Source organism: Lissotriton vulgaris, chromosome 4_1 (genome assembly GCF_964263255.1).
Source record: "Lissotriton vulgaris chromosome 4_1, aLisVul1.2, whole genome shotgun sequence".
NCBI classification, from domain to species: Eukaryota; Metazoa; Chordata; class Amphibia; order Caudata; family Salamandridae; genus Lissotriton; species Lissotriton vulgaris.
This window is the reverse complement of record NC_141691.1, coordinates 380,435,850-380,455,865: the sequence shown is the minus strand read 5'-3', so window position 1 is coordinate 380,455,865 and position 20,016 is coordinate 380,435,850. Positions and strand designations below refer to the sequence as shown.

The 20,016-nt window shown below is 46.3% G+C and overlaps 1 protein-coding gene across 2 annotated transcripts in view; it reads left to right on the top strand.

Moving 5' to 3' along the window:
• BRWD3 (bromodomain and WD repeat domain containing 3) overlaps positions 1-20,016 on the top strand; it is a 1,253,402-nt gene that overhangs the window by 69,802 nt on the left and 1,163,584 nt on the right. For both annotated transcript variants that reach the window (XM_086918755.1, XM_086918756.1), the window contains one exon: positions 3,001-3,099. In XM_086918755.1, coding sequence (XP_086774881.1) covers positions 3,001-3,099 — 99 coding nt within the window. The remainder of the gene's footprint in view (positions 1-3,000; positions 3,100-20,016) is intronic.

Below are 20,016 nucleotides of genomic sequence, written 5' to 3'. Positions count from 1 at the left end.
AGTCGACACAGTGCAATTTCTGGACGCTGCAATGTTATCCTGTTATAGAGAAATCAGTGTGGCATTCAGTGATATTACAGCAACTTATGAGACCAATCTCCAGGAGTTAATCTGAATGGTGGGCAAGGTCCAAGGCAGCACCAGCAGAACACCCCCAGCGACACTTGGTTGGCTGGGTGCAGAGGTGTAAAACAGTGTCTGGTGCCCAATATTACACTATGGGGATTAGTCTTCGTGTAAAGAAGCTGCAGGCTTGACCTGGGATACTAGTTAGGCTGAACCACGAAGGGGGCTCAGGCCTCCAAATCCATGGGGATGTAGAGACGCCTTTGGTCTTATTCTCCTGGGCCCATGGGTGAGGAGTGCAGAGATGTCTCTAGGTTTTAGGTTTCTCTTACCGGGAGCAGCCGCTGTAAAGGGGGCCTTCGTCCAGATGCTGCATGCGATGTCGGGGAGTCTACGAAAGGTGGCACCATACTGCATTCGGTCTCTGGAAGGTTGAGGGACCATGATGACACCGCTGTCCCACTTCAACTTGGGCTTGGAGCGACTGGTGCATTGGTGTCTTCAGGCTTCTGGTTTCTGTGTTCACATAGTCCTTCCAGAGGTCTTAGGATGCCTGCAGGATGCGGGGTGAAGGGCTGGCATGTCTTCTGGGCTTTGGGGACCCAGCAGTTGCAGGAAAGTTGACTTTTGGTGCAGTTGGCGAAGGCAGGCAGGGTTGGCGCCAAGTTAGTTGCTTGAACTTCAGTTTCTGCAGGATGCAATGCTTCACATCCTTCATATTTCAAGTCAGCAGCATCTATTGTTCTGGTGCCATGGCCTCCCATAAATACTGAATTTAGGGGTGCTCTGGGAGTGTATGGTAGTAGCCAGTGGGCTACTGACCCTTGGGGGTAGGTACGGCCCCTATATGCCCTCTTCCTGTGGGAAATGGGCATAACCATGTTCCAGATTTCCTAAGTATGCCATCACAAAGATGGGCTACTTCTGAAAAGTTGTGTGCACCTTAGTTTAGCCCACCTTAGGAGTGGTACTAGCCTGAGGGTGGCACACCTACCTGACTAGCTAAATTTTCCCCCTGTCCAGGTGCCAAAGGCTTTCTCTTCTGTGAGAGTAGACAAATTCCCATTTCAAAGACGTCAGCTCTTTGAAGATTGCCGGCCTAGGAAGACTAATCAGCAGGTCATCTTGTGGAAGCGGGTATGATGTCCTCTTCCTGTGTAGGCTGTGTATCTGACCTCCTGAGAGCAAAGGCACTCTTCCCAGGAGGCCAGAAATCTTTCTTGTGTGGCAGGCTGGAAGAGTCCTGTCAGCCAACACACCAGAGGCTGGTAGGTTTTGAGGCGGCACCTCTAAGGTGCCCTCTGAGTGCATGCATTAATAAATCCAACACTGTAATCAGTGTGGATTTATTAATACGAGATGTTCGACACCAAACTTCCTTATCTTCAGTGAAGCCATCATGTAGCTGGGGAACTCATTTTCACCAGTGTCCAACACATGTTCTAAAATGGCTAGCCTGTTTACTTGCACTGTCAGTAATGGCACTGACCAGCACAGGGGCATATCTGCTCAGTAGGGTATGCTTTCACATGAGGTATTAAGCACCTTCCCGTAGTACTGCAAGGCCTGCTGTAGGGGTGACTTACAAGTACTACATGCAGTGTTAAGGGACATGCCACACAGGGATGTGTTTCATGTCATGTTTTCAATTCTGTCTGCTCCAAAACATGCAGCCGGTGATGAAATCCCTGCATGAGTTTTGTGAAAGGTCTCATAGGGTGGCACAATTCAGGCTCCAGCCCTTAGGGGACCCTCTTTAGTACCACAAGCCCTAGATGCCAGGGGTACCATTAACTAGGGACTTGGAGAGGATGCTAAAGGCATTGCCAATTGAGGGAACAGTTGTACAATTTTGGGAAAGAACACTGGTACTGGGGTCGTGGTTAGCAGGAACCCATTACCCTTTAGTCAACGTTAAATCAAAAACATGACAAAAAGAGAGGGGGGGGTTACTGCAACGAAAACCCAGTTTCATGCACCATACAATATTAAATACGTTGGAATTAAAAGCTTCTATATTTGTGATAAAATAAACGGAAAGACCATTGTTAGAGCGCAAAATTATTTGATAGGTTGATAAAGAAGCGGGAGAGATCCAAAGTAAAGGGGAGCACCAACTGTATATTAGAATGGAATTCCCAGTCACATTGGCGTTATGTGACATTTTAATGGCAACTCTGTATGGCCATGAAACATCTTTGTGAATAATTGTATTATAATGAACAGTTGGAGGCTACTTTCCTCTGTCTCTCCTAATTTCAAACATTCCATTTTGTATCTATCCTTCCCACAACCCACCTTCTACTTTATGACTACTTTGCACTTACCCAAGGTCCCAAAATTTAGTTTTTTACCTTTTTGATCTTGTAGGTTAGGGGTACATCATATCCCGCCCTGACTCTGTTGATTTATTATTGAGGCTAAGGACACGCAAACTGTGACAATCTGATATATTTTGCTAAGTAACTAACCGGATAATTTGTATTATTTTGTGATTTTGGTTTACTTTGTTTACATATGTCTTATTGAAATAGATTGTTGTTGGATAAGCTGTTTAGTACTATCTAATACAGTTGTCAAGCAAAGTATTATCAGAAGACACACAGCAACTACATTTAATTCAGCGGCAGTGATTTTTTTTTTTAAAGGATGCATGTGACTTGTCTGTGTTTTGATTGTTCAGTTGAAGTGATGTGTGAATCTAATTTTAACTCTTGGAAATTGGACATTAAGTACTAGCATTTTGTTGTTGGACATGCTTGATTACATTTGCTATTTTGTTCTTTATATATATCTGAGGTAAGAGTGTTAAAAATAATCCTGAGTGCAAGACTCCTGAAGAATTGTACTTACATTTGTGCTGTGTGTAGCTTTAGAAGTGTGTCTCATGTTAGCACTTCTCATTGAACATGGTTTGTTCTATTTTTCATGCAGATCGTAGACATCCACTGTGGAAGGGGTCTTCCTTTGCAGCTTTACACAGAGGTAGACCCCCTGAACTCCCAGTAAACTATGGAAAACCATTGAATGTTGGTAAGTATCAGCCAGTAAGATTGATTTGTCAATGAAATGTTAAATATCTCTGACCTTAGTTTCATGGCTGCGGTTTAATAAGCCAATCCAGCTTTATACAGCTCTGTCTCCAATGCTCATTTTAACTTATCAGGTGGATTACTGCTGTTCAGCTTGAATTTTCCCACTTCTGCTGACATTTGAGAGCAATCCTCTGTCTTCAGGCTTTTAAATAGACTTTGTATAGTAAAGAATGACTATTTAGCTCATGCCTCATGACATCTGTTTGTATCAAGGCCCTGCTAACATTGGGAATATAATAATGTGACAACTCATTCTGAGACTGATATTTGAGAGTATGTAATGTTACAGAGTAAGTATCATTTATGTTTGAAGATTGGGAATTTGAACTTTTATCAGCTTACAATACAGAGAAGAGTATCTCCAATGACCACCCCCACCCACAACGCCGGACACACAATCGACCCCGTCTTCTCATCCAGCAAGGACATCGCCTTCAGCCACGCCACCAGACTCCACTGGACGGACCACAGCTGCGTCCACTTCAGCTTCAAAAGGACCACGATCCACCACCAACAGCAACAGGTTGCTCCCAGAAGCTGGAACAAGATCACTGCCGACCAGCTCGCGACCTCCCTGAGCAAGAACCCACCTACCAGCGCAACGAACCCCAGCCAAGCGGCCACCAACCTCACGAAGTGGATCAGCGACTGCGCAGACGACCTCGCCCCTCTGAGGACCCCGCCTACCAGACCCGGCAGCAAGAAAGCCCCATGGTTCACCGACGAACTCAAGAGCTCCAAGAGGAACTGCAGAGCCCTGGAGAAAGCCTGGCGCAGAGACCTAACTCCGGACAACATGACTGCCCTCAAGCTCGCCACCCAAAAACACCACCAACTGATCCACGCCACCAAGAAAACTGCATTCAAGGAACGACTGGACAACAACGCAAACAACAGCAAGGAACTCTTCAACATCGTTAAAGAGCTCTCCAACCCCAACGCCGGAAACAACGACATCACCCCTTCGCAAGACCTCTGCAACTCCCTCGCCGCCTACTTCCACAACAAGATCGCGGACATACACAACAGCTTCAGCACTCAACCGACGCACGCCACGACCGAACCACCGCCCCCCACCACCACCACCCTCCGCGCCTGGACCCTGATCAGCACCGAAGACACCGTCCGCACAATGAACTCCATCCACTCCGGATCTCCGACCGACCCTTGCCCTCACCTCGTCTTCAACAAGGCCGACGCTGTCATTGCGCCCCACCTGCGGGACATCATCAACACCTCCTTCGACACCACTTCCTTCCCGGAGAGTTGGAAGCACACCGAACTCAGCGCCCTACTAAAGAAGCCGTCAGCCGACCCCACCGACCTCAAGAACTACCGACCCATCTCGCTGCTCCCGTTTCCCGCAAAAGTCATCGAAAAGACCGTCAACAAGCAGCTGGCCGCCTTCCTCGAGACAAACGGATCCCTCAACCTCTCGCAGTCTGGCTTCCGGGCCAACCACAGCACCGAGACCACCCTGATCGCAGCAACCGATGACATCAGAGCCCTGCTCGACAACGGAGAAACAGCGGCCCTCATCCTCCTACACCTCTCCGTGGCCTTTGACACTGTCTGCCACCGTACCCTAGTACAGCGCCTCAGCAACGTCGGAGTCCAGGAGAAGGCACTGGAGTGGACCATCTCCTTCCTCGCCGGAAGGACACAGATAGTCTGACTTCCCCCGTTCAGATCAGAAGCTACCGAAGTCATCTGCGGCGTTCCTCAAGGCTCCTCGCTCAGCCCAACCCTATTCAACGTCTACATGAGCCCCCTCGCAGCCATCGCACGCCAGCACAACCTCAACATCATCTCCTACGCCGACGACACCCAGCTGATCCTCTCCCTCACCAACGACCCCGCCACCGCCAGAGCCAACCTACATGAAGGGATGAAGGAGGTAGCCGAATGGATGAAGGACAGCCGCCTGAAACTGAACGCGGACAAGACTGAAGTCCTCATCCTGGGATCCTCACCCTCCGCCTGGGACAACTCCTGGTGGCCCCCCGCCCTAGGCAGCGCACCCAAACCAACAGACCACTCCCGCAACCTGGGCTTCATCCTGGACTCCTCCCTCTCCATGACCAGCAAGTCTACGCCGTCTCCTCGTCGTGCTTCAACATCCTACGCATGCTACGCAAGATCTTCCGATGGATCCCCACCGAAACCAGGAAGACGGTCACCCAGGCCCTCGTCACCAGCCGACTGGACTACAGGAACTCCCTCTACGCCGGAACCACCGCCAAACTCCAGAAGAGACTCCAGCGGATCCAGAACGCCTCAGCACGACTCATCCTGGACATCCCCGCCACCACCACATCTCCGGACACCTGAGAGACCTGCACTGGCTCCCGGTCAACAAGAGAATCACCTTCCGTCTCCTCACCCACGCACACAAAGCCCTGCACAACCAAGGCCCAGGATACCTCAACAGCCGCCTCTACTTCTACGCTCCCAAATGCCAGCTTCGATCGACCGGCCACGCCCTCTTGGCCGCCCCCCGCATCCGAAGAGCCACCACAGGGGGAAGATCCTTCTCCTACCTCGCCGCCAAGACTTGGAACTCCCTCCCGACCCACCTCCGCCTGACCCAGGACCACCTCGCCTTCAGGAAGCAGCTCAAGACCTGGCTGTTCGAGCAGTAGCGGACCCCCCCTCCCCTAGCACCTTGAGACCCTCCGGGTGAGTAGTGCGCTATACAAATGCTTTGATTGATTGATTATTTTCAAACCTTGTACATGATTGACTCCGTAATTGTTTTGAAATAAGTCATTAGTACAGTCTTTGAGATCTTTTCCGTAACTCTGTTACACATTTTATTTGGGAAGATAAAATCAAGGAGTGCTACTTCCACCGCCTTTCCTCGTTTGCAGTCCGCTCCAGGATCATGTCTTGAAATTGTCCGTAACCTTTACAATCATTCATAAATATCATACATAGCCTACTATGAAGAAAATCATTTTGACTATTAATAGTATTTATACATTTTTATAATTTATCTGAATGTTTACTTTCACAAAATTCTCTGGAAAATCTGGTTTGGCCTTCTGCAGAATATAGGAAGCAATGGAAGTTATGGGCCCATAATGCTGAGCATATTCGCTACGTATTAAATAGACCTCATTTTTTTTCTCAGCATTTTGAAATAAATTATATTACTGCTTTTAAAGGCTACCATGCCATCTGAGTGAAGGTGGAAATGCAAGTTTGCATGCCTTTTAAATGCTCTTGATTTTTTTTTATGGGGTGAGAAAGCAGTTTTGGCTATGAAACAATTTGAAGTGAGCCATGCCATAGTGCTTTCCCTGGGGCTGGTCTGCTCCCGCCGCAAAATTTCTTAAGGATTTTGGTCCCTTTTGAGGCTATGCTAGGGGTTTTCATAGCCACCAACACCAGACCCCACTGTCTGCACAACAGCATCTCAGTGGCACTCACAGACCGCTTTTAGGGCATCATGGACAAGGTGCTACTCACTCCTGTGTGTGTCTCTCTGGCAATCACAGACGCAAAACTGCTTAGTGTTCAGTTTCTAAACACACCCACCTTGTACAAGGCAGGAACAGAAATTTCGTCCAAGGCAAGACAACAATTCGGACGCATTGATACTCCAGTGTGTCAAGCTGAGCTACTCCCTCCTATCGCTTTCTACTCCACCTCACTTTCTACCCCATCAATGTGGCTGACGGAGGAACACCCGTTTGATTTGCATCAAGAAGTGCAGGTTAAAAGATCCTTTTATTATTAAGAGAATTATTTTGGATTGCTAACTACCCACTTCAAGAAATAATCACATCCCTTATCAGGGTGAACCCTTAAAGTCACTAAATTACCCTTAGTGCTACCCCCTGCTAGCAATGGCACAGAGCCTTTAGTATTTGAATTACACCAGATTAATTTGCAGCTTTGCATTTTAAGGCACCTAAAACATGATGCTTTAAGCTTGATCTCTCCTGCTTTTCTGCTTTCTTTAACGTACTACATTAAGGTGGTGCTGCTGTCTGGACATTTATAGCTGCCAAGTGTCCCCATGGCAAATGTCTCACCTTGCCAGTCCTGGCCTTTTAATAGACATCACATATTCTGTGAGTTGAAGTTTTGGTGTTGACTTTGCAACTGTCGGCTCAAAACCCCAAGCGTAAAGTGCTGTTGGGCAAAAAAAATAGGATTTTCTGAAGGTATTCCACAGAGCAATGGGACACATTCTAGCTATGGATTTTGTTTGTATGTGGAAAGCCTTGTGTCATGCTTTTGGATGTTTAAACCCAGAGATGTTTGGCATGTGACCTGCTATTAATAGTAACTTATTAAGAAAATGGACTGATGTAGCAAGGATTTTATCCATTCTGTGGATAAATGTAATAGACGTCAAAAGAGGGGAGACCGAGGTAAGGGAACAGAGGACTCAGCCTCCTATATCTACTTATAATCTAACAAAAAGAGTCCAACTGTAAAGATTGGATCATTATTCCACCCTTACGTATGGAAAGCAGAGTTTTCCTTAAATAATCCTCACCCACTTACATTTTCCTTGGTGATAGGCTTCCTCATCGGAATCTTCCTGTCCCGCTGTAAAACGGGGTGTGCTGCAACCAAACAGACTCAGGAGCACTTTTTTCAATACTATGTAGAGATGGTAGGTATAAGAGTGGGAGGGTCTTATCTGAAGTAAAAAAAATACCTTGCTAAGTAGGAGCACAACATTTTATTCTGACCTCTTGCTGATATTCTTAAAAAGGGGACAATGGAGAGGCATATGTTATTGTGTATGTATCTCACGGTCAGTCTACATGTTTCAAGCCTTTACCCCACAGCTTTTTGTCAGGACCACAAAGATAGATTCCTTTTACCACTCCTAATTGTGAGCGACTCGGAATCTGGTCACTTTAATTGATATGAAAACCAAAAATTTAAACTACAATACCCAATCGGTAGTGTTTTTTCTTTTAGATATGTTTTATTGGCATAATCTGGTCTAAAGTAGCCTGCCCGTCTGAGCCGAGGATGGCTACTTTTCAGCAAAAGGGTGTAGCTTTGATGATGGTTTGACTACAAGTGTCCCTTCCCCTATTGAGCTCTTTAGACCAGATGATGCCATAACAACATATCTAAAAGAAAAAACACTACCGATTGGGTATCCTTAGCTTTTTACCGGAAATACAAATTTCTGGCGTTGATCAGTCTCCACATTAACCATTTTTGATAGACAAATGTTATTGATTTTTAAAAACTAAGAAGAAGAAATCAGCCATAGCATGGAAATCACAGATATAAAAAAAACCAAAAAAACAGGCAGTTCATCTTTATACCCCCAATCACGGTCTCTTTAAAAACCCTAGTAAAAATTGGATTCCAGTCAATCAGGATTCCAGTCAATCAGGTCCTTCCACCACCCCAACCATCTCCCCCACACTCTACGGTATTTCTTGGCACGCCCCTTCGCTGTATACATGGCTTTCTCTTGGGTCGCACACAAATCCACCCCTTTTTGCCACTTCTCCAGGGCTGGTGGATTAGGGCTTATAATTACAAAAAAGAGAGGGGGGGTCCTAGGGAATATTTAACAACCAGGATTAGGGCTTATACAGGCCGCCGCAATGTCCCACTTGGCCACCATCATGGCTGTGTTGTACAACAAATTGTCAGACCTGGCCCCATCCAGCCCATCAGTGATTCCCAGCAAGGTGTGACGTGGATCAAGGGGTACCTCCCAGCCTAGTACCTCCGTCAGTTCCCCCTCGATGGAACCCCAGAATTACCCCAAGCGGGGGCATGACCAAACCATGTGGAAGAAATCGGCTGGGGCATGCTGGCATCGTGTGTAGGACGCATCTGGGCGCAACCCTGCTCGGTGTAGGCTCTGAGGGGGGGGTGGTGTATGCATCATGTAGGTTGTATAGCTGGATCAGCTTGAGTGTGGCCGAGACAGTAACTATTCTGGGGGCCATAAGGGCGTCGTGCCAGTCCATATCGTCAAGAGGGCCCACCCATTCCACCAATTGATCCCTCAACTTGTCTAGCGATGTGGAGGTGTTATGGACTAGAGTACGGTAAATTCGCTGACTTCCTGAAGCCAGGTTCCCTGCCAAAGGGGGGTGCACTGGGTCAACTTCCCCAACCACCCCGTGTGGCGGAGCTAGGCCCGCCATGCCAAAAGCACTGAGCGCGTCACCACAAGGAGTCTGGACGGCATAGGTTCTCCGTATAGCATGGTTTGGACACCCGTTATCCCCATTTCGCTCAGTTCAAGCCTTTAGGCCGGGTCCGACCAGCCCCCATTGAACCAGTCATGTATCACTAGCAGACGTACCGCTTGAAAATACAGATATAGGTGCGTCATTTCCATGCCCCTGTTGTAAGAGGGGATCTGAGAGACAGCCGAAGCCTCACGGGCCCTTCCACCACTCCAGAGGAACTTTGTGATAAGGATGTCCAACTACCTTGAACCAGACCCTGGAGTACCAGAAGGGTGTGCTCTGGAGGACGTAGAGGAACCCGGGCAGGATCATCATTTTAAATAAAGCAACCCTCCCCAGGGGGTTCAGAAGTAGCGCCCTCCATTTAAGGAGGTCCTCCTTAGCCCTCTTAACCAAGGGGGCCACGTTGAGGGACCAGCCCAGTTCGGGGAGGAGGGTGATCCCAATTCACAGATACTTAAAGGACAGCCTCCGGAGCGGTATCGTGGACTGCCACTCGAAGCACTCCCTGGAGAGATGCAGGTGAACCAGCATGGACTTTCTGGTTAAGCCGCAGCCCTGTGGCCTGCTCAAAATCACACATTAATCCTTTTTACTGTACTATTGTCCCCATCTCTACAAACTCTGGCAAAGTGCCCTTTTCTGTTAGACTTCTTGCATGTGACGCCCTGAGCGGAGCAATGGGGACTGTTGGCCAAATGATTACTGCTGCCACATCTAAAGAATCGAAGACCTTGATCTTCTTTTGTGGATTTGTTGGCAGGTACATCTTTGGTTTGCACTCTGAGCACTTCGGTATGAGTATCTTCTGCTTGGATGGAAGTAACTACTATTTCCGTAACTTTCATTTCTTTCATGAACTTAGCTGTATTTTTAAAAAAACATTTTTTAATGGTGTAAAAAAAATGTATTGATATTTTTGAAAAAGACCAAAATAAAAGGACATTTTAACTTCACATCACATCATGTGCACCGTATAACAACAGAAATCAAGAGGCAGCTTAATGAAGAGCACTTAAGTCCAGTAAATCATCGATATTCCCCAACTACCTATCAAACAAAGCAGTCTTATACATGAAATCTGCAACTCCTCAAACCTCAGTAGGAGCTTTAGGACCAGTAGTTCTGTGCACTTAGATCTTGTGACATTACCATATTCATAGTCCATCAAAATTACAAAAACAGAAAGAAAAGAAAAAAAATTAGAAAATAAAAGGCAATCCCTGGAACCTCAAGGTCATATGTCTACCGTCGGCCACCCCTACAGGTATTTTGTGTAGTGACCGGCATGCTTATATACTCCACCTCAGCGCCCGCACGGGTCTCCCCTTCCCGGGCTTTCATGCATCTGACTCATCATCTGACTTGCTGAGTAAATATAATCTCAGGGGTTCCCAGATGTCCCTCAGCCCTCGGCCTTGAGCTGACAGGTAACTCCTCTGCGTACGCATTGAGTGAGTCCCGACAGTAGACTAGATCTGACAGCCAAGCTTTCTGGGTAGGCTTAGATCTACCACCCCACGTAATGGCCACCCTAAGCCAACAGTAGCGCCAGCCTCACAAAGATTCCAGCCACTCTACGGATATGCGGCACACAGCAAAGTAGACATACCAACGGGTCACACCGTACCTCCAAAACGACCATCTCTCGTATACTGTCCACAATCGCGCTCTAGAATTCGCTCACCTTCCGACAAGTCCAGGCCAGATGCTTAAAGTCTGCCCCATCTTGCCCACATCTAGCACAACATGCCGTCTCGCGTAACCGAAATCTGTGCAGCCGCACCGGAGTATAATAAACTTGATGTATATACTTAAAATGAATGATCCGAAGGTTACCATTCATGCCTAGCTACTCCGTCAGACCACACACATGTTTCCAATTCTCCGCTGTGATTGGAGTTAGCAAACAGTCATTCCACCTTTCCCAACTTTTATCAGGCGTCTCAATAGTTTCATCCTTTATCAACGCGTACAGTCTGGACACCAATTTTTTATTTGTGGGAGTGGAGAGCACAAACTGCAGTGACAGCAGCTCAGGGGGCTCCTGCGGATACGTGGTATAATGCGTCCGGGCAGCTTGGCGCAGTCTATGTATTGCAAAGCGAAAGAGGAGCGATTGGTTAGTGACATTGCGTCGCTTCAGGTGCTATAATCGAACCCAGCGGGTAGATGTCCTTCATGTGGCTAATTCCGGCTTCCCGTAGCAACCTCATAGAGGGGCCCTCATGTGGAACTGACCGTGCCAAATGGTATTTCAGACGCATCTGTGAGGTATACAACGGCAGCTTCCGTGCCAGGCCCCCCACGTTATTCCAAGCTGTGATTGTAGCATCTACTGCATTTATTTCAGACTTAGGGGTGCCATTGCAGCATGGGTAATGATGCTATGAAGCGGGATCGGGGTAGCATCGCCCTCCTCAACGGCAACATGTGGGGTGAAATCGTGTGGCCTGAACCAGTAGTAAGCATATTGGGCCTGCGCGCTCAAATAGTAAGCGTAAAAATCTGGAGCTGCGAAGCCCCCTATCATATCCTTCCGTCAGGACAGACCACTGCACTCCCGCCGCCTTGCCCCCCCATACCAGCCTAAGCAGATGGCTCCGGAGAGTCTTGAAAAAAGTCTTTGTGAGTACCACCGGTATGTTCACAAAGAGATAGAGGAACCGTGGCAGCACGATCATCTTAATTAACACGATTCGGTCTGCCAAAGTTAGTGGCAGCGTAATCCAGATGTCCACCCAGTCCGTCAACTTCGAGCATGCCCTGCCATAATTTTCCCGAACCACCACATTCGGGTCACGGTGGATACAGACCCCTAGATATTTGATAGGGTCAGCAGTCCACATCAGTGGGAATTCTACGGTGGGTCTAGCAGTGCGCTCGGTCAGCGGAATTATATACGATTTTCCCCAATTTATGTGAAGTCCCGATATATAGCCAAAGCGGACATATTCTCGTAGCAGTTGCGCTAAGTATGTGGCCGGCTCCCGCACACCCGCACAAATAGTACCATGTCAGTGGCATATAGTGAGATTGCCACTGGGCAATAATAAAAGGTAAGCGCTGTTTCTCTGTGCCTTTGACGGATCACGCAAGCCAGTGGTTCTAGAACTATCGCAAACAACAATGGCGACAGTGGAAAGCCCTGCCTTGTGCCTCTCTCGATGTTAAACAACTTGGACGTTAGCCCCCCAACCCGCACCCGCGCCTTAGGTGCCGCGTACAGTACTTTGATCCACTGTGAGAAAAGCGGGGAAAACCCATGCGCCACAACACACGGTGCATGTACACCCATTCTACGGAGTCGAATGCCTTGGCCGCGTTGAGTAACACGGCTGCCGCTTCCAAATTAGGGTCTAACACATGGAACATAGAGAAAATCGTGCGAAGATTGTGGGAAGTGGATCTTTCCGGGATGAACCCCGCCTGATCAGGTAGTACCAGCCCCTGTAACAGCGGCTGCAATTTGGTTGCCAATATCTTCACCAAAATCTGGGCGTCAATGTTGATACGGGACAACGGACGGTAGGACTCGCTGCTCTCCGGCGGCTTATCTTTTTTAAGAAGCGTGATGACCAAAGCCTCTCTCAGAGAGGGAGGTAGCACTCCATTCTCATACGCCTCGGCGTACATCTCGAGGAGGAAAGGAGCGAGTAAATCAGGATATTTCTTATAGAATTCAACTGTAAGCCCATCTGGACCGGGCGCTTTTCCATTGGATAACGTCGCTATCGCCATTTTAATGTCTTGCACATCTTTGGGTAGACATAGATATTTCCACTGTACATCAGAGAGCCATGCACAGGCAATGCCCTCTAAATACGCGTCAAATTCCTGTTCGGTTGCAGCACTGTGTGATTTATAAAGGTCTGCGTAGAAGCAGCGGAATTGTTCAACAATATCTTCCGGCCTGTAGTGTTCGCTTCTCAAGTCATCCACTATCCTGTCCACTGAAGGTTGTTCCATTCTCTCCCTAATTTTGAGCGCTAGTATGTGTCCTGGCAGACCCGCTTCTCCGTAACGTCGCGCTGCATATCTTCTGAAGATATACTTTATTTCTGTGTCAGCTAAGTCCTGTATACGGGCTAGTATTCCCGCCTCTGGATTGACCGAATACTCCCTCTCCAGCTCACGTAATCTACTTTCAGTGTTTTGGAGTTGAGTGCGTATGTCTTTAAGGATGCCCACTGCTGTCCCTATGCAGACTCCCCTGATTGTGACCTTGAAGGCCTCCCACAATGTAGAGGGCTCCTCCACTGATCCTTTGTTTAATGCAAAGTACTGCTCTATGGCCTCACGCACAGTTGATTCATATATCGGATCAAGCAGTGCTTCAGAGCGCAGCCTCCATGTGAAAGGTCTCCTCACCGTCCCTGGGATAGCCACCTCCAGTATCACCGGACTGTGTCCGATAACGTACGGGCCATAGGTTTCACTTCTAGCACCCAGTCCATGACCTCACCTCCAATCAGCCAGTAATCCAGCCGCGACCAACTTCCATGCACAGGAGTCGAATGCATACCCTCTCTGACCTGCGGGTTCCTTTCCCTCCACACATCATATAGTCCAAATTCCTCCATGGCCCTTACTACACACTTAGCCACCCTGGGGGTACGATGAGAGATGGGACTAGATTTATCCAGCGTCACATTCAGATACGTATTTAGATCCCCTCACTACACACCACTGGAGAGATCGGCCATTCACGCAGCTTCCCACATATGCGGTCTACACATGCCGGGTCATCTGCTATCGGTCCATACATATTAACAATAGAAATCAGTGCACCATGAAGCTTGCCACACACCATCGCACATCTCCCCTCCTCATCCGAGTACGTGTGTAGTGGCGTGAACTCCACCCCTTTTTTGACCATGATCAACACACCCCTTGCATACGATGAATACGATGCAGTCAGACGGAAGCCTGCCCACCTACGCGCTAACCCCACTCAGTGTATGTGGTCAGGTGCGTTTCTTGCAATAGGGCAATTTGTATCTGGTGTCTATTAAGATATGCCAGCACTTGCCGCACCTTCTTCGGAGAGTTGAGACCCCACACATTCCACGTCAGCAGCCTACAGCTACCTGTCATTTAACTGTATAATGTTTCTAATTTCATGAGTGTGATGTCATACACATCTGAGTCATCATCTTCTTCGAGATCTGGTTCTAGCAGTGTTTCGTACACTTTGCGACCATGGACTCACAAATTAGGCAAAAGAATGTGTTGTTTGCGCACTGCCTAAAGTCCCCCCATACCCCTCCGGGGCAATTAAATATGATTCAACTAACTTGGTCCAATCTTTCCAGTGAATTTCTGCTTCTCCACCATCATTTAGGAAGGATGGTGGTTGACTAATACCAGGGGTGCCCATACTGGAGAAGAGGTGCTATTGTAGCATCACCAAGGGATAAACGGGTACTCGCAGACCCAAAAAGTGCAAGTGGGTTGAGGTGGTTGAACTGGGTGAACAGGAGCGGACCCAATGCCAGGGAGGAGGTGCGCTTATGTAGATGATGTGCGTATCATCGTAGCAGGATGACACACAGTACGGAACATAACTTGTAGAGGAACTTCCACCAGAATGAGAAAGGAGAGGAGCCCTAAGAATCTTCAATGGCACTAAGAGGTGAGTGTATCACTGATGACTGAGTTTGTCAATAACAAGAATGTAAAGGGAATGCGTATCCTAGTGAGCAAAAGTAGCACTGTAATTGGTATGTGTGTCACCTGATAAGAGTGACAGGGAAACACAAGGAAGGAATGCACACACAATAATTCCACACAACCGGTGACACTGAGATATGGTGACCCTGTCACCGAAGGAAAAGGTAACACGCTGACTGGAGTGCGTGTCACCGGAGGAGTAGCTGGCAAGCGTAGGAACTAGAGTGCCAGCGCAATAATTTCATAGAACCAGTGACAATAAGGTATGGCGAGCATGTCACCGAAGGAAAAGGTAACACACTGAGTGGTGTGTGTGTCACCGGAGTAGTATCCGACCAGCTTAGGAATGCGAGTTCCAGAAGATAAAGAATAAAAATCTCTTACTTGAGAAACTGCCACTGAACAGATGAAACCAAGCTATCGGTGAAACAACCGATGGCCAACTCTTCACTCGCACAGAAGCAGCGGATGAATCCAAAGGAGATGGTGCAGCTGTGAGGAGACGATGATGTTGTAACTGACAGGAAGCACCGTCGCTTCAGGAACCGGCTGACAGAACTGCCTCTGGCTATTTCATCAACTTTGATACATTTTCTGAGGATCCCAGTGAACCTGAAAATACTCCAGCAACTAAAACTTTCAAAGAAAAAATAACAGAACTCTTTCTTCAAATTGAAAAAACATATCTGGTTTCACCATGGATTGAATTTTGGATTGTGTTAGGCGTACCTTTCCTCCTGCTCTGGCTCATTCTTGTTTTAAGCTTGGGAAAAATGATAGATGGAAAATACAGTACAATGGACACAGCAAGTAAGAAAATCAGCTTGCTCCTGAAGCCTCACAAATCATCTCATCGTGAAAGAAGAGACATGTCATCAGTAAACATCACAGCCGTTCCTATTCCTGGTGGTATAGCATGGGATAGAACTGATTATGACATATATGGCCCGGTGGAATTGCTGAAGATTCGACACCAGTTCAAGGTTTCTTTGAGTGACTTTGTATCACCCAGCTCATTTAGTGATGATTGGGACTTTGAAACTGTTAACAACATGAAGACAGACTTAGAAACGTCTGCTAAATTCACAGAACATGAATACTTAGAAGGTTCATCAGATTATGAACAAATGTATTGTTTTAATCATTATGGTTACCATTATTTGCATAAATCTGCAAGCCCTAGTAATATTTTTACTTATAATCAATGGGAACATTGTCCAACCCCACCAAAGGGTAGCTCAAAAACATTTTATGTAACGTTTCCGTTCTTCTCAGGGTTTAATGTTACAAATCCAGCAACGTTTTATTATGAAAATATGAATTAAACAGGAAGGAGAACAATGTTGACCAATACAAAACAAATTTATTCTGCAAACTTTTATGCTCAGCTGTCTACATTAGGTTTTGACTTTTGGAAAGACAACATTGAGATAAAATCTGTCTGGGGCACAAAAGACTGGCAGGTGCAAGGTTCAGAAGCCCTGTTCAGATTCTGCATTATACCAGAACAAATTATGTTTTTAAATGACACTGTTCAACAAACTTCTTGTCTTGGCCTGGCTAAGATAAGATTTAAATAAACCGTCTATACCTAAACCCACATCTGACAGTAATGATACTGCAGAAGAGGAGATGGACATACCCTATATTTTGAAACAAAACAGAACTAATCCTGATTGGAAAAAATGGTTAATCTGGCCCACAGACACGAATAACTGTCAAGATAGATTCCTGAACAAAACGCAAGGGTTCACAGTGAATAGGCCAGATCCAAGATACTCCCAGAGAAAACATCCAGGGATAGTAACTACTTACAGTGTAGGAAAGCTATGCCTTGAGTGGCTACAGAAATCTACACTTCCAGAAATCAAACAACACTTATCTTTACTTAAAGAAGGAAATGATTTGCGAGATTTCTTAATGGGGCCGCATAAACCACGTCAAAAACGTTTCATATACGCCGGTATATACGCTGCATACAACGAAGCTTGGAAAATGTAACGCAAATGGAAACTGCAGAAAGAATAACGAGAAATTGATCGTATTAATTTAGAGAAAGCTCTCTATGTAGTGGACAATGGGTGAACGACTCTGTCCTCCAGAATATATTCTTTGTACAGCATTGTATCCTCTGCAATTGACATAATAGAACAGGTCAGTCTCAATTACATTCTATAATGCAGCTAGGCTGGACGTTACAAAATCTTCGTTCAGGCTACGTGCCATGGCGTCTAATCAACACAACTTCATTGTTTGCTGTATTTAACCTTACAGATAAACAAATCTCTTTGGCACAAAGAGGAGCAGACTATACGGTGCTGAGCACTGAAAAACTGGAAAGATTACCATTGACAGTTTCTGAGAAGCCTGTTGTTGAATGGATAATACATGGCACCATCACGATACCAGTGACGATTTTCCAATTTCAGTATTGTCTACAGCATATACCAGCGGGCCTGTATGAAAGGTTGGGGAAATAATAAATTAAGTCAACCTGGGCTTTACCTTACACACACAAATGTTGGAATGGGGGAAAAGCGGTATTCCTTAGTGGAAAAAAATTGTAAGAACTCACTAAGTGGTACACTTTTGTGCCAGGGTATTAATTTACACAGAGCCTGCGAAGGTTTTGCAAATAACCTCTCTTGCCACCTGAACGGTACGCCCTCCACAGTGATAGAACACATTTTCCGGCAGCTATCCAATGGCAGCTACGTTATGCTCAATGACCACAGCTGTTGTGGCATGTTGCCAGGAAAAGCGTTTCTAGTTAGTGTGTCATCCCGGGTCACTTGTTGTATGCAAGTATTGTATCCAAAGAGAAAGACAGACAGGGAGACGGCGTTATAGCCTTCACTGAATATCTCTTATATACGAATTGATAATTTAAGCAGAATTAAAGCCATTCTTTTGCAAAAAACTGTGCCACTGACCTCGTCCAGAGGAACGTATGATCTGCAGGTTGCAAGAACTTCTGCAGAGAAGCATGCATTATTATCAACACATTGCCCAGTACATTTCGCGGAAATGTTAAGTCAAATCTTAAACATGTCTGATACCAGCGGCATCGCACATGTATTTAAGACTTTTTTTCGGGACTGTTATCACCATTTGAAGCAGTCTTTAGCATTTTTCCAAATTTCGTGCACTCTGTGTTCGGCGGCCTGCCTCTCATTTTGGGACTCGTAGCAGGAATTCTATTTTTATTCCTCCGGCTCCGATATGGCAAATCCAGTCACCAGCGATACTGAGACTACCATGGAACAAGCTCTCCTTGCCATGAGGTATCGTGAACGCATTACACAGATTCTTGGCTTGGATCGTTTAAGAGGTCTGAACACCACTTGGTTCCTTTCGTTCAGACCAATCTGGCAAGATTGCATCTTACCTGTTCTACGAGGCCTGCTTTGTGGAGAGGAATGCGTGTTGGACATTTGTCTTACACTTCTATCAGTCCTGCCATCGGATGTTGACGCCTTGCTAGGTCCGGTAACGACTCATGCACCGTGTTGCCCCCAACGGCTGCCAATTCTGATGACTGCATTCATTGAGGTCTCACTGACCAGTCTAATTGAGGGTGAGATACGTGACACTACAGGCACACAGGTACCACCTACTGCGGACATTGCTAATGCATCAAACGCTGACGGCGATGATCCTCATCTCTGCACATTTGACCTGCTAACTGAAGTGGTTCCACTTTCACCTACTATGGTAGACGGTTTCTTTGCCAGCCTAGACGATCTGATGTTTTTTCCCAACACAAGAATAACTTTTGATTCATGCACACAGCGTTCCCTGAACTCTGAAATTCGGCCTTCGTTTTTTCAAAACAAACAGTCTAACAATTTGAACTTTTTCCAAAATAGAACTTTTGGCACAGAGTAATCTGCTTAAAGTAGAACTATTCTTAGAGAACAAGATTTCTTTTGAAAAACTTCCTAAATGACAATATTTGAACTTGTCCTAAAACGAAACGGGTTTGAATATTATGCTATGGGATGGTCTCGACCTTTTTTCTGTACCTTAAGAGACATTTCATGAATCCAATTTCATATTTGATAAAGGTTAGAATGTAGGATCTCATAATATGCTTCATATCTATTGAGACCTGCTTTTAATGCAATTTATACTCATTTCATGTGAACAACCGTTTTTCAAAATACAATTTGTATTTTGGGTGGGATTGTAAACACTTGCCTTCGATATGTTCAGTGCTTATACATTTTATCTTATTGAACTTAATATCGTGGAGTGGGTATTATGTACGAATCTAGGACCCTAGTGTAATTTTCCCGATTCATGCCCATCTATAGGTATAAATCACCCGATCCTTATATAGGCATAGATATCATACCCTTATTTAGACTGAGCCTATGCAGCCCAAATAAGACATGGCTACTTCCACTTTGTTCCGAGAATCCACAACGATTTCTTGGAAAAACCCGCCTTCAGCAACTAGGGACTTCCCCTTGCCTGAATATTAATTTATCTAGGAAATCATGGAGTTTTCGAAGAACGGAGTCTTTGATGACGTTATTATGTCCAATCATACGTCAAACTCGGCACCTTCAAGGTATAAATATGCCTACATTTGTCCAGACAAACACACGGTGGTTTGGAGCAGTTCGACTATCTACTTGCCCGGCGCGCCCTGCAGCAGTAAGTGCCGAAGGAAGCCGACCCTCCAGCTGACGCACTGAGAGACGTTGTCTTTTCTCTTGCCGAGAAATCCAGCTCCAGTGTTTCCAGGCTACCCTTGCGGGTTGCTGGGAAATAGAGTCCTGAGAGAGAGATACAAGACCTCCTTCATTCTAAACCAAGGCACGGAGCCGATTAGACCCTTAGAGAATTCTTGGAATAGATTCTTGGCAAAGAATACAAAACTTAAGCTACACCTCACTTACTTCTTCCCTTGTACTAGACTTAGGTTAGGTACACCGGTAGTCGTATTTTAGAAGCACCCGCTAAGTACTTTTAGTCATTATTTT